The sequence below is a fragment of the Anas platyrhynchos genome, chromosome 4 (assembly GCF_047663525.1).
Source record: "Anas platyrhynchos isolate ZD024472 breed Pekin duck chromosome 4, IASCAAS_PekinDuck_T2T, whole genome shotgun sequence".
Lineage (NCBI taxonomy): Eukaryota > Metazoa > Chordata > Aves > Anseriformes > Anatidae > Anas > Anas platyrhynchos.
In genome coordinates, this window is record NC_092590.1 from 75,652,973 (window position 1) to 75,668,340 (window position 15,368).

Sequence of the window (15,368 nt, forward strand, 5' to 3'; positions counted from 1 at the left end):
GGAATCTGTGTATTCTAGACATTTTATTTATTTATTTATTAAATGATATCTGCCAGTAAAATAATTTGAGAGGGGAATTAGCTCGGTAAAAGTAAAATTAGGCTATTTATTCTCATAGTGTCTAGTTACTCAGGCAAACCCATATCCTGGGGTTGCATGACAAAAAATTGGTATTAGATTTTGCACAGGCAGATTCCAGGTTAATTATCACAACACTTTATGTCATTTTGCGTATAATTCCCTCTACAAACTCCCCCCTATACATAAGTCAACTAACTGCTGATTTGCTCATCTTATAAGATAAATTTAGAGAGCAATTTTCTCTGGATTTAAAGTAATCCACTGACATCTCTGTTTCATTATATCCCCCCAGTGATGATCAGTATCTCTAATTCACCTTAATTACTGAATGATACCAATTCTGATTTCCTGTTCCCAATCCTTATATCACTTTTAAAAAGAATTTATCTCACTGTGCTACCAATATGCTTTCATATCAGTGAGATTAGGGACACTGTTCAGTTGGTCCTTATGCTTTGCCAATTCTGTGCAAAAATTAAAGTCTCTTGCATTATGCAAGAATAATTACATGAAAAAACAATTTTGTAAACTCATCAGCAAAGGACGTGCTTAGGATCTAAATTAAGTTTTACCTCAAAGCATTTGCCTATGAGAAGAGCAAACCTCAAACCCTCTTTAACAACAGCACTTCCTATTCCTATAAAGATTTCCCAATGAAACATTAAATTGACCAACCTGCTTTTCCTTTTTTTAAAAGATCAGAGTTTTCCAGGGAAGTTACATTTGCTAGACAAGTTCTTGACTTTGCAAAACAAGATTTGGAGACTTCAATGCTAGGTTCACTAAAAGGAATAAGCAGTAACAATAACACTCCTTGAGCATGTTATTCAAAGCCAGAAAAGCTACCACCTGTTGGGGAGCCAATTTTTATCTTCTTGGTCGTTATTTGTCTCTCTAACAGGAAGGAAAACAATCATTAGTGAAAGTTCTGTTAGCTTTGTAAACAAGACTTTCCCAGAATTTCATTCAGATCTCCTGTGCATTCATACAAAGAGCATCGCTGAGTCTATCTATCCATCACTACTGACAAATTCCCAATACATGCCAGTGACTAGAAGATGGAAAGCTCTGCATCCTATACCCAATTCCTCAAAGCCACCTAGTCACCTGAAAATAAAGTATTTCATCAATCAGGCTATAAGACCACCTCTGCTGAAAAGCCTGTGATTGCACTCCCTTTGATTTATAGAGTATGCATTACTGTCTTTTAGTGCCTTTCACTGTGATATGACAAGGCCCCACATGGAGCTGGTGAAGAGCATTAAATGAACAAGAACAGTGAGATTTGTGGTATCCCTAGGGACCAAAATCTTCATATCACCCTTCTTCTGCCCTTTAGTATTTGAGCTCTGACATCTCAACAACTTTAATAGATACCCAAGAGGCAGAACAAGAAAGGAAGATCTTCGTAGTCCATCTTGTCTTTTTTAAATGCTGAGGGATATTAAAACAGTGAAGCAGAAATACTTTGGGCAAAGAGAAACAGGTAACAAGACAGGACTTTAAAGTAAAATAGTAGCGTATAGATAGTGACACAAGAAAAACATCAAGAAATCCAGATAGCAATTACCCTGTCCATATCAATTTCATAACACAAAAAAAATATCAAAAGCTTTGATTTATAATTTCCAAGGTTAAGACTCAATAATTTCCAAGGTTAAGACTCAATTACATCTCTTGGGGTTGGATTTCCTGCTTACAGATTACCTCTGAATAGTATTTAATCTACAAGACATGCCTTATAATTGGCCTAATGTCAATATATAGCTTCATAAACATTCTGGATTAAGCAAATATAAGCAGTAACAGAAAATATGGAAAATAAAAGTCCTGTCCTGTAGAAACTAGCATTATCAACAGTTAATGATGATAAATATATAAACACCAGGATCTATCTCTAATCACAAATTACTTTAGAAAAATTATGACCAAGTGCTATTGCAATTAAATGGAAATGTAGTAACTGAGTTCAAGGGGATCAGAGAATGCCTTTTCACAATGCAAGATAAACAACATAAAAGGTTTGGTTTAACCACCAGTAAATATATAGATCACTTCCACAGAGAAATGTGATCCCTGTTTTATAGATGCCATTATCTCTGGGAATTCAGAAGGGGAAGGAAACGATTCTTCATAGTTGACTAAAACAATACATGCAATTCATTCTGTGAGCACACTGGGTAATAAAAATATAAAAACTAATAATAAAAAACAACCAACAAAACCACGCTCACATCTTTTCCCTCCACCCACACACCTTTAGAGAAAATTAGAGATGAGAGGAGGTTACTCACCGTTGAGGAGTCACCGCTTCCGGTCTCAAGCGTAGCTCCCTCAGCACAGGTGGGTGGGTGGGTAGAAAGTTGACTAGCCCTGCCCCCATCTATGACATCGCACTCTACCTCATAAAAGGTAGTGAAAGTGCTCTGAACTCCAGTCTGATTTCCGAGAGATACAGAAAAGAGATAGTGAGAGAGAGAGCAAGAGAAATACTGCGCCGTAGCGTAGAGGTGAAGAGAGAGGAAAGCGTGTGCTGAAGGAGCTATGCTTGGTCAAGGAAACAGGGACTCTTCCACGATGAGTAACCCCGCTGTCTGGTGGTTCCTCTCACTTGCTCCCATAGCACAGGTTAGGCATGCAAGCCCTAAAGAGTTTGCTGACTGGGGATGAGTTTTGGCACCTTTTGGTGAAAACCAAAAGACAGGCTAGAAAGCTCTATCCCCATTAAAAGCCGATTGATGTCAGATTGGACATGATTTTGGATGATAGACTTCAGAGTAGTATTATTTTAGGAATGGTTTGGAACAGCACCTAAAAATAAAAGCACTGCAGCAAGCAGGAGAAATTCCAATGACTACAACTGGAATTACACTTGTCCACCAGTGCTGAATTTGTTCCATAAGCTTTACACAATCCAGCCCTCTGGACTCACCCTTGAATAGAGTCAGCCAGAGGGGAGGCCACCTTCAGCAGTATATGAAGAAGGTCAGGAAAGAACTATGTGTTTTTTTTTCACACTGAAATTGAGGGCTGACAAACTGTGCTGAAAGAACAAGTGAGGGAAGTATAAAAATTCTGGGCATAGATTTATTTACAGAGCACACTTTAAAGTTCCAGAAAATATCAATAACATTGCAAAGAGGTGATGCTTTAAAAGACTGCAAATTTTTAGACAATGAAACCCTTACAAGTTGAAGCATATTTTTTCAAACGACTTCCCAAGAAGTTTTTTGTTTGAAACTGAAGGACTTAAACTGGGATATTCATTCTAATGTATTGTAAATGGAATTTTTATCATCCAAATTCTGGAAAAGCAGGTTTGGGAGTAAACATAATTGCTTATATTATCCGTTGGGATGTTCTTAATAACGTAGCTGTGTACTGGAAGAAAAAAAAAAATAGAAGAAGAAAAAAAGAGGTATATGCTGCTAGGCTTAACTCCATTAAATAAAACTGCTTAGAAAAAGTGAAACTATTCATGTACCAGTAAAGAGTGCTAGCATAAGATTCTATTTTTTGGAAGATGAAAAATGAATGCTCCTTGAATCTCTCTTAAAAAGTATGTATCAAAAGCACACAGAGTTAACATTGACCTTTTCCCCTAGGCTTTTTGCTGCTACAAGGATCATGTAAATCGTAATCTAATCATGATTATTTTTTCAGTCTTAGTAATGATTAATGTGTACTCCTTGCTTTATTTGTGTGCTCTTTATTTTTCTCTCCATTCCTGCTATCAAAAAAAGAAAGTGTGCGACTAATGTTTGGTACTATTCACTTCCCCTAACAGAGGTCAGGTGTTTTCTTTTTTCTTGACCTTCAAAGCTTTTATCACAATCTAGTCCTGCAGTATCTGTAGAAGCTACTTTAAAGCAGTGTATTTGTGAATTCAAAAACTCAATTGGCTAGTCCAGTTAACTAAATGAAGAGTTATTGTGATTGTTAGAGATGATAAATAACCTCAGAAACACAATGCAAAACTAAGCTGTAGCTGAGTAATGCAAAGTGATGATAGTGCTTTGAAAATCAGTTCAGAATCAAATTAAACATATGTCTAACTGATTTCTTGTTACATGGTCTTGATTTCAAGCCATTCCTCTATGAAGATAGAGGGGACACCTCTGATGCCCTTTTTATAAAGGAATAGATTATGATATGCCATTCTAAACAGCATGACCTGCTCAAACGGCTTTCTACTATATGGTTTACTTTCCCATTTCTGACATGCATTTCTATTAGTCTGCCAAAGAAAAAAGAGGATTTGAACTTTTAAAGCCTTTTATGGTAATATGTACCATGTAGAATTTAGTTAATTCACAGTTTTGGTATTCTATGACCTGACTATTGCACCACAGTTGTTTTTGCCAAATAAAGTAGGAATATATTTTGAACTCCTGTGACTACCAGGCCACAAGAAGCCTCTAATAAAACTTGGTCATTTTGATTAAGAGAAGGATGTTCACAGAGTATGTCCTTAAATATGAAAAATATTACATTTGTAGTAGCAGTTCTGAGAGCTCCCAAAGAGAAATAAGTTGTCTTTTATTGAAGTAGAAACATATGGATGTAGCACAATTAACTTCTGGAAGACTGAGGATGGAGAAGGATACTTTCTAGTAACAACACAAGAAATGTGGTAGATTTGATCATGATAATGAGAAAACAGTTCAATAGACTAGGTAGCAGATAATATCCAAGATGGAATTCTGGGCTAGCACTGCTTACATACGAAATTTTGTTTTGGCCTAATTAGTATAATAACTGTAGTCGATAACAAGAAAATTAAGGGAAGAGCAAAAAAGATAAGACTGATTTGTGAACATACATTAGAATGCATTGCTTGCCTAAACAGTGAACAAAAGCACAGAAAGAATATACCTAACTGAAAACATTTTAAAAATCTTCCAGCTGTTCCAAGGAATATACTAAGATTAATTAAATGAATGCAAAGAGATAGTAAATGAAGACTTTTATTTTTATTTATTTATTTATTTTTTTCTTAAGAGAAGCCTAACTGCATAAGAAAGCTATGTAAATACACGTCAGGTCATTGACTTGATTACTTTCACCCAGGCACTAGCAATCAAGGAGAAAAAATGGGTCCATGCTCAGTTTGACATCAAAGATTTGTTGGACAAAAAGACAAAGCACTTGCTTAAAAGATGAACAGATGATTAGGAATAGACAGGAACCATTAAGGTACCAGTGGCTGCCACGTATGAAGTCTGAATATAGCAAGTTTATGAAGAACTAAGAAGATTACCAAATGCTCAAATACATTCCATGTTCTATGGATAAAGACCTAGGTAAAGACATTTTACCTACAGAAGGTAAAAATGGATGTAGGTAAAAAAGGGATGTAGGCTAAAAAGGGCATACCAAAATATCAAGCTGACACATACCATAAAAGTTTGAGACCCTAATACAGACACGCATGTGACCCAAAGACATCCTGTTGCTATAGTGGATCAATTTGATGGGTCAATAGCTAAACCTTACTTGCTCGTTACCTGTCATAGCCAAGGAATGGTGAAACGTATAACGTCCCATCTGACTCAATAAAACTGTACCATAATGTTTTTTTTTTGACATTGGCAATGCTGATATGAAAAATGATGATAATGTTTCTGCAGAATTTTGGTTCAGAAATTGATACTCTAACTCAGTTTTATAGAATTCTAATTTGGTCTTTGATGAGATTTAGGACAAAAAACCTGTATGCTTTGCCTCATTTTCTGATAATACTACTAGTTACCTAGTAACCTAGTTCATAATTTTTTTTGATGATGTATTAGGTAAAATAAGAAAAAAATAATAAAATAAAATACTAGAAAAAAATGCTAGTCAGTTTTTCACTTTGATTCCATATCAATGTTTTGAACACATTATAAAAAATAAAACTTCTTTGTTGATGAAGCTGCTTATCAGTTAATTAAGATTAATGATGTGATGTGAGAACAGACATTTTTTCCTTTTCTTCTATAAGGTTCATAAATAATAATAGTAATAATAATAGCAAAAATAGTATGTTCAAAGTGTGGAAGAAGCATTTCAGAGGTAAAAGATACAAGGCAACTGTTAGCCTTCCTATCCCAGTCTCATCCCTTCCTAAAGGTTATTATGACCTCCTGCATTTAATGGAAATACGTTCCTATCATGAGTTTTATTAAGTCCTTTGTTATAAGCTGTTTTGTTCAGTATTTTAAATTAATTCCACTCAGGCTGGGAAAACCTGTTGATGTTTTCCCTTGAGGTTATGTCTTCTTGTCTGAGAGTGTTTCTATGTGTGTGTTACTCATTGAAACTCAGGTTGTCAAGAACTATAATTAAAGTGAAAGAAACCGATGAGTCTGAACTGAAGTTGTTGTTCTTTTAATATCTGCAAAAGCATCATCTGATAGTACTTTAGAAGTGAGATTAAGTCTCACCACTATTCAAATGAGGAAGTGAAATCATTGTGAGAACTAAAAGATGTACTTCTGCAAAAGAAAACGAGTCCAAAATTTCCTATTGTGTGTTAAATTTTTGGTATCTAAATTCCCATGTGAAAACAAACGAACAAACAAACAAAACAAAACTAATTTTTATTTAAAGCCATGGTGTATACTTATTAGCAAATCTGTGCTCTGAACTATGGAAGCCAACTGCAAATGCCATGGAGGAAAGGATTCTTATTTAATACAAAATGGTGAAACTTGTTCAAACCACCTCCTTTAAAGGAAGTAAGACAGAATAGGAAAGGAATGTGAGATCCCAAAGAAGTCTTTCCTTATAGCAATTTTTATAGGCATAGTCCTTCAGGACCATACCTTAGGGAATTTTACAGTGGTCTCTAGGCCTTGTTAACTATTGCAGGGCTGGTGCAGTTTGCATCAGAAAGCCAATTTCCTCATATTCCCAGTTACTTCCCTTATCATTTAACATGACCTGGAATAGAGAAACTTGCTGGACTGAAGCCATATATGTTGCAATAGCAGATGAGCTTTGGATTTTAGAGTAGTTACTATTTTTAAAATAAATACAGTATGTAATGAAGTATATACATTCGTAATTCTGTCAAATCTAAAATCTTTTTCTATAATCAAATTTGTTTCAGGCCTTGATCTTGAATGAATTTTTAATATTTTGCTTTGTTCTCAAGGAATTAAATAGCTTAATGTTATTTGGTATGCTTTTCTTTACAGAGAACTCTTCTAATGAGGAATTTCAGTAAATGTAATCTTCAGAAATTCATGAATATTTGTTACCTGATAAAGCACAAGAACATGTTCCCTGTAGCTAAAATGCTTCTTAACAAGGATAAAAGTCTGACCTGTCAAAATCTTAACCTTCTAAATGTAGACATATAAAGAGTGTGTATATTTCTTGTGTCCATGAATATATTCTAATAAAAACAAGTGGAGTGTGATTTTGGTTCACAAATTAACTTGTAGATAACATCTTTCTGTTTATACAGGATAGAGTGTTTCATATTTATGTGTATGTGTGTATGCATGTGCATTTATATACAATCAGATATTTTCTCTTACTGCGTGTGTTTCTGCAAAGTCTTGTTTCAAAAAACTGTATCTTCAAAAGAACTGAGATTGTTTCATAAGTATATTTTCTTCTTCAGTTTTTCAGATGTGTTAAGCTGCATTCATCTACTTTTTCTTACATTATACCTTTCCTTTCCATACACTCAGCCCACCACCAAGCCATCATTACACAGCTGCTTTGAAGAAATAATGACAATACTAATATGAAATAAGAAAATTGTCCTTCAAAAGTGTTTTCAGCTATTATGTATGTGGATGATACCTACGATCCACCAGATGCCAAAAACTCAGGGTTTATCCAACTCTACACGCAAGCAACACTTATAAAGGCAAAACCATGTCAACTCAAAGATATAAATAAGATCCTATGGGATCTCCCTCTTAGCTGAATCCCAATACCATACAAATTTCACTTGAGGGAGACCTCTGGAGATCTCTTACACAACTTCCCAATTGAAATGAGTTGATTGCCAACATGAGTTCATCTCAGCTGTTGCATAGTCGACATGGGGATTGAAAACCTCCAAAGACAGCATTTGCACAAATTCTCTGGGCCGTGCTACTTTTACTGAGAAGCAGCAGGCAAGCTTCATCTTAGGAACTAAACCTTTGTTATTGTTACATATTTGGAAGAGGTATTGCTAGCTGGATTTAAAGCCAATATATAAATCTATTTATGATCTTTTTTTCCTATTCATCTTTGAGCTGCAGAGGATAATTAAGAATTCTTCACTGTTTCAACTTTCAAAAACTCCTAAGACAGTGTTTCCATAAAATACATCATATATAGTGAATATATGACCATGAGGTATTTTATCAGCATTCATTTTGCTTAACCAGCATAACTCACTGATGCCTTTGTCCTTTAGGGGTAGTAAATTGACTCAATGTCGGGATGATAATTTTTTTTATGTTACCAAATCATCATGTGGTCCCTTTCTTGGACAGTGCATTGAGGGATACAGCCTGTTGCCAGCATGAGTTGGAGACTCCTGTATTGGTCACAAATAGAAAAACTAAAAAAATATGTTCCAAATAAAGGTTAATCAAACCATTCATATTGCTGAAATGTGTTTCATACAGCAAAGTATTTTGGAACAGGGTACACTTGCTATGGTTTTATTTTACCTTCTCATCACTAAAAATGCAAACATTCAAACACACATGCAGAGGTTACTTAAATATATGTATTTATCCCAAAAAGTACAGCTGAGACATCTTCCTGTATTTTTCACTTTCATTTCTTACAACCCAAAACACTATGTACATCAAGGTCCTTCATTTTCCCCATCTAGACACAGCACACCTGTCCTGGGAGCTATCCTTTTACAATGGTACCTTCAGAGACGGAATAAGGATGCTAGGATTTTATTTTCTGTCCTTGGTTGTTCTACTAGGAGTAATAGGAGAGTACAGATTACTGTAGAAGCCTAGCGAGTTTTATTGTCCTAACTTTACATCAGTCCTTTCCCCCCACTGCAATTCCTTGATTTCATATTCCTACTTACTTGTTGTTTGTCTTTTCTTGCCTTATCATTTTGTATCACCTAGTTCAGGTTTCCTGGCTTATTTCCTTGTTACCTCTAAGTTATTTCCTTTACCCAATGTCCCCATTCCAGGACTCAATACAGAACTCCTTTCCACCAACTGAACAAATCAGTTTCTGCCTCCTGAACAAATCTCTTCCCTTTCCATCTCACATAACTATTTTCACAGCATGAGTCTATGCTTATTTTTATGTGATTGTATGTATATACACACAAGTAGTTTCTGATGTGCTTTTATGTTAAATAATCAACTTTCTGAATACTGAGAGTAAATTTTTTTTTTTTTTGTGAATTTATAGTAAACCACTGTTGCAGGTAACACCATTCATGATTGCTAATTCACTTTTTTGTCATTCTAACTTCTTACTACAATCTTGTGGATGAAGCAATGCATAGAAGTGAAAAGCAACAGGAGGAGAGGAGGAGAGGGGAGGGGAGGAGATAAAATTTCTATAGTGACATCTATTAATCTTTAAGTGCTGCTAGGAAAAGTATAGTTTAAAATGTTGGTCATATATGTATTCCCTTTCAACACACATTTTTTTTGAAAACCTATATGCCTTAGCTTACATGTTTTCTATTGAAAACACTGATACTCTGCCAGTGCAAGCAGCCCAGGCCAGAAACATATAAACAGTCCTGTCTGTCAGGTTGTGTCTGTGATTTTACTTCATGTAGCATTCTCTTACAACTCAAGTAAGACCTATTTTGTTGCTAGCTAAACAACAGAAATAACTTTTTTGTGTTCCTGAGAATCTCAAAGAAAAGGAACCTCACAGTTTTGGCAATTTACCAACTCACCCTTCAGCTAACTTTCTTTTACATAAAAGCTCAATTCTTACCTGATTCAGGAAGGATTAAATTACTTTATTTACCAAACGTGACAACCAATTTTTTTTCTATAATCGTGCACATTTTAAATGCAAAGATTCTCTCTGATTAATTACTTGAAAACAAAGATAAATAAAATAAAATAAATTAAATTAAATTAAAATTAAACTAAATCAAATTAAAATTAAAAACAAAACCAGAAAGGCCTTCTAATACAATGAAATGAAATACCATGTCAGTTGCTCTTAAGTAACTACTTATTCACAGGCTCTTACTCCAAATTCAATGAGGGATGGCGTTATTTACTTTTAATAGGTGAATTCAAGTTACCTGACTTTTCTGTGAGTCTATACAGTTCATAAGTAGCAACTTGATACTTCACAGTCCATCTGCATAACAACAGCACGGGGTAGTTAAGGGAAATTCAGACTTAAATGAAAGAAAGGGATGCCATTTAAGTGATTTCATATTACTAGATTTAGGAGTGATAGGCAGAATTGATAAGCAAGCTATCCACCAGCTCATCTGAAGTAATTACCACATGCACACTGTTAAAATAACTTCTTTTTTTTTTTTCTTTTTTAAATTGATGAGAACTACCTATTTCCAGTTACCTCACTTTCATCACCAATCAAGAATAAGTGTAGAAACAATTATTTATCATTATCTAATGTGTTAATATTTTCATGTATTCACCCTCCCAGATCGTCTGAGAATTTTCATACTGTCCCATCCTCATACACCAACCTGTGCCACCTAAGAAAAAGTTATTGGGGTAGCTCTAGCATTTTTATCTTTCTTATTACCCCAAAGTCCTCACTTAGGTCACCAAACAGATCTCCTAGATGAAGTCACAACCTTAGCAGACCTGTCTTGTATCTTCAAATCTTTTAAGAATCTGTCTCTTAGCATCATAGATGAGCCTGTTATGCTAATATTAATTGGCTCTTGAAAATAATTGGAAATTGGACACAACTAAAGTATGAGTTTAAAGTATGCCATGGCTATTGATTCAGTATTTTTGGACTGTATTCAAAGGTACATGGCTGTTACTCTGTATGACACTGCATTTCTATCTGGCTTAGGAGTTTAGGATTCTACAGGCAAATTTTCCAATAACAGGGCTGATTATGTCTGTAGAGTTCTAAATCAAAACTGAAAATTATAGGAGGTAATGTTAGGTGATTTTCTTAGATTTTGTTCAGAATAATCCTGTTAGAAGTAAAGCTACTAACATAAATAGAATTAAAAAAAAAAAAAAAAGCAAGCTCTTACCCTAAATAGTATTAGGTAAATGAACTGATCAGCTGCAGAGCAGCAGTAAAGAGATAAATGGATATTTATTCTATGGTAAGAAATGAATATATAGATATTTTATTGTAATGGTCTATTTAATGAGTGTCAGACAGGAATTCTAAGCATAAAGCAGCCCTAGAGTTAGAAATCTGATTCTTCATCCAAATGCAAACATCATGGTTCAAACGAACTCTATTCAACAAAAGTAACTACCATAAAAGGGTATCTATTAGCATAAGCTAAGGATATGTAAGTAGCATTTATTTTATTGAGAGAAGCAGAGAAATCATTCCAATACAATGGTGCAACTGATTATAAAGCAAGTATACACTGCATTAAATAAACTGAAGCAAAAACAAACAAACAAACAAAAAAACTTTGATGTGATTTTAGTTTGTGATTATATTAACAGAGGTGGTTTATTGTTAGAGGGAATTAGAAATTGAATATTCAAATATAAAATTACAGAAACATGTATCCGTTTATGGACTAAGGCCAAAGAGACTTTTACCAGGAACAAAGATGATGCCTAAAGAGGTTTTTAAAATCTTTTTCATTTTTAAAATATTAATTTATTTTTGTGTTTATCAAGCTTCTGCTTCTCCATTTTCTTTACTTTATTCCCCATAGTCTTCCAGCTTACAAGGTTTTGCACTGAAGAACAGATATTACATATTTTATTTTATTTTATTTTATATTTTATTTTATTTTATTTTATTTTATTTTATTTTATTTTATTTTATTTTATTTTATTTTATTTTTCAATACTGAATTGGAATCAGTATTTAAGATTTTCACCTTGCAACATAAAGGGCCAAATCAACATATAGTATAAATTGACTTTCCTCTATTGACATTAAGGAGGTTATGCTGATTTATGCTAACTCTCCATTGACGTAAGTTATCTGGGGAAAATAAGTTTGCTAAGTGCATGAAGGGAATTTGAAGGGAAAGATCAGAGGAGAGAAAGAACTGGGAGAAAAGGAACGGGAGAAGGAAAGCAGAAAATGCAACAGTGGGTTATTTCTGTTACTGAAGTAATTTCCACTTCAGAAGTTTGACACTTGCTTACTTTTTGACCTGTTCTTCTATTTGCAGCAAAGTCTATGATGAGCCCTTTCATATGCTGTATATGCTATGCTAGTCTCATAACAGTCTACAGAGGAAAAAGCAAAGCAGATCAGCTGCATGATTATTACCAGAGATAAACCATACAGAACTAGAAAGAGAAAGAGAAAGAGAAAGAGAAAGAGAAAGAGAAAGAGAAAGAGAAAGAGAAAGAGAAAGAGAAAGAGAAAGAGAAAGAGAAAGAGAAAGAGAAAGAGAAAGAGAAAGAGAAAGAGAAAGAGAAAGAGAAAAGGGGAAGGGAGGGGAAGGGAGGGGAAGGGAGGGGAAGGGAGGGGAAGGGAGGGGAAGGGAGGGGAAGGGAAGGGAAGGGAAGGGAAGGGAAGGGAAGGGAAGGGAAGGGAAGGGAAGGGAAGGGAAGGGAAGGGAAGGGAAGGGAAGGGAAGGGAAGGGAAGGGAAGGGAAGGGAAGGGAAGGGAAGGGAAGGGAAGGGAAGGGAAGGGAAGGGAAGGGAAGGGAAGGGAAGGGAAGGGAAGGGAAGGGAAGGGAAGGGAAGGGAAGGGAAGGGAAGGGAAAAAAAAAGAAAAAAGAAAAGGTGTCACCAAAAGATGCATAGCACATTATACATTATAAACATGGCATGTTTGAAGTTGTTGCAACATGTTTTCTCCTGACAGATTAAAACTAAAAAAGCTGTGGGGTGTCTTACACCTGTCATTTAGTTTTTAATTGGTTTTATACCTCTTTCCTTTTTACATAAATATACATGTGCCCATACATACATTTATACATGCATATGAATGCATTATTTCCATTTATAAATACTGATTAATACTCTTAATAATGCAAAAATTCAAGTAGAGATTATAGTCTTCATAATTGTTCTGAATCACAACTCATCTTCAGGATCAATCTGAATTTTATTGTGATTCTTTGTAAATGCAGTAATAAATTACTGTATGGTAATAATCACCCTGGTTCTTGATATTTATATCAAAATACTTTTAAATATAGTGCATTCACATAAACTTACTTCGATAGTCATAGTTTTAAAGGAAGCTTTAACTCTGGATTTCTATTGTACTTCTAGCACTGTACTGTATGCAAGTTGCCAAATAATGGTATTTCATTTAAATGCAAATAAAATACTGTTTATTTGTAATTGGCTATCCAAGAGAAAATGAAGAAGAAGATGGAAGCAGAAGCGGCAAGTAGACAAGCAGATGTAGATGTGCACTTGGATACCAGATATCTGGATAGCAAAGGAGCATACAGTAGCCAGCACCTTGAAGATAAACAGGTTGGAAAACACTCTCAGGAAAGCACCGTACTAACTATGTTATTGCAGATAACAAGATAACATTGTCAAAAAGGGATGCACAGTATCAAACTCTCTACATCGTCTCCTGTTCAGAGCAACAGGAGAAGAAGCAAACCGGGCCATCTTAAACATTTATGTATGTCAACATTACTGAGTCTTTGGAAGAGACTCAAATAATTTGTGGTTGAAGCTAGTTTTGCCTTGTCTGCAACTGAGTGTAAAAACCCAACCAAACAGAAACACAATGGTGATGAAGCCTGGTAAGCAGCAGATGCTAACAATGCCAGACTGGAAATGAAGTCAAGCGGTTCGGCCACTTAAATTTCACAACGGATGGTGATGTTCCAATAACGAATAGATGCTAGAGATTCACAATGGCTTATTCAGCTTCCACATACACTGAATAAAGAGACTCAAAAAAGAAACACACACAACCACAAAAGCCAAGCTGGTAGAAGCACTGATTCAGATAACTGTAATAGATAGATGAATATGAAAATTTAATGGGTATGATAAGCTCGACCCAGATGGCAGTAGGTAAGAAAAGATCATAGCGTTTACTATGTAGCATAGCTGTCAGTGATATAAGGACAGATCACTCCATTAATTCCAGGGAAATGGAAGAGGATTTTCCATTGCTGTGGGAAGATTGAGGTATTAAAATTACATAAGTACGTACGTCAAGAAGTGAAGACCAATTGCAGGACAGACACAGGAACATTTAAGCAGCTCCTTTTAGGATTTCAGAATGGTGGATCCAAGAAAGCCTGGCAAATGTTTAAGACCTTCCACAGTGCTTAGCAAAAAAAATCATAATGTTATATAGTTGAGAATATTTGTTCTGACTTCTGATATGTTTGAGGAAGGCCAGTGATTTCACTGGGGAATCTTATGGATGAAATGATGGACACAGGTTGTCCTAACAATCTTCGTACTTGATTGGGCTTAAACAATTAAAGGGTGCTTTTTCAAAACAGCTTTTGAAAACAAACTTGTCTTGAGTATGTTGGGTATCACAAACCACCACCATTTTAAAAACATACTCAGGAAAGTGAAACATATTATACATTTACATACATATGGTCTGTATTTGAGCTTGAAGATAGCAAAAGTATCACGGGGTTAATACTAGGGTGATTAGTTAAACAAACAAACCAATAATTATTATTTTTTTAATCTTTTTTGAAGAGAATTAATCGCTACTACTTGGTTCTATTAATATCTCAGAAGTACAGAGTACAGCATTAGGAGAAGGAAAGAAAAAATAGTTTCAAAAACACAGAAAACTCATTATTTATACGAGCTCTGCTGCACCTTACTGACTTTATTTCTAAAAATGATTGTAAGTAAAATGTTTCAAGTATTCATTGGAAATAAATAACAGAATGGGAGAAGGTATGTAATCATTGGCCTGGGCAACTGTATTTGAAAACAGAACGTGCATCAAAAATTAAAATGTGTTGCTGGCCTTCCAAGAGTTTTTGCTAAACCTAGTGTGCATTGGAACCTGAGTGAATGAAATCCCATTAGTCATCACCATCTTAACAATATGTACTTCATACAAAGCTAGCTTCTGCACAGAGGAAGGAAATTACCAGTAGTAACAAAGGAAAGAAGATTTATAATGAGCAAATATACAAAAGCTCCAAATAATTATAATATTCACAGCTTGGCAATGACTTACTAGGCTAT

General features: G+C 34.9%; 1 protein-coding gene across 7 annotated transcripts in view; it reads right to left on the reverse strand.

Moving 5' to 3' along the window:
• CTNNA2 (catenin alpha 2) overlaps positions 1-15,368 on the reverse strand; it is a 469,784-nt gene that overhangs the window by 13,554 nt on the left and 440,862 nt on the right. For 6 of the 7 annotated variants that reach the window (XM_027455797.3, XM_072037884.1, XM_021274456.4 and 3 more), the window contains one exon: positions 2,376-2,519. The exons of the other annotated variant lie outside the window; for it this stretch is intronic. In XM_027455797.3, the coding sequence (XP_027311598.1) occupies positions 2,376-2,519 (144 nt within the window). The remainder of the gene's footprint in view (positions 1-2,375; positions 2,520-15,368) is intronic. 7 annotated transcript variants of the gene reach the window in all.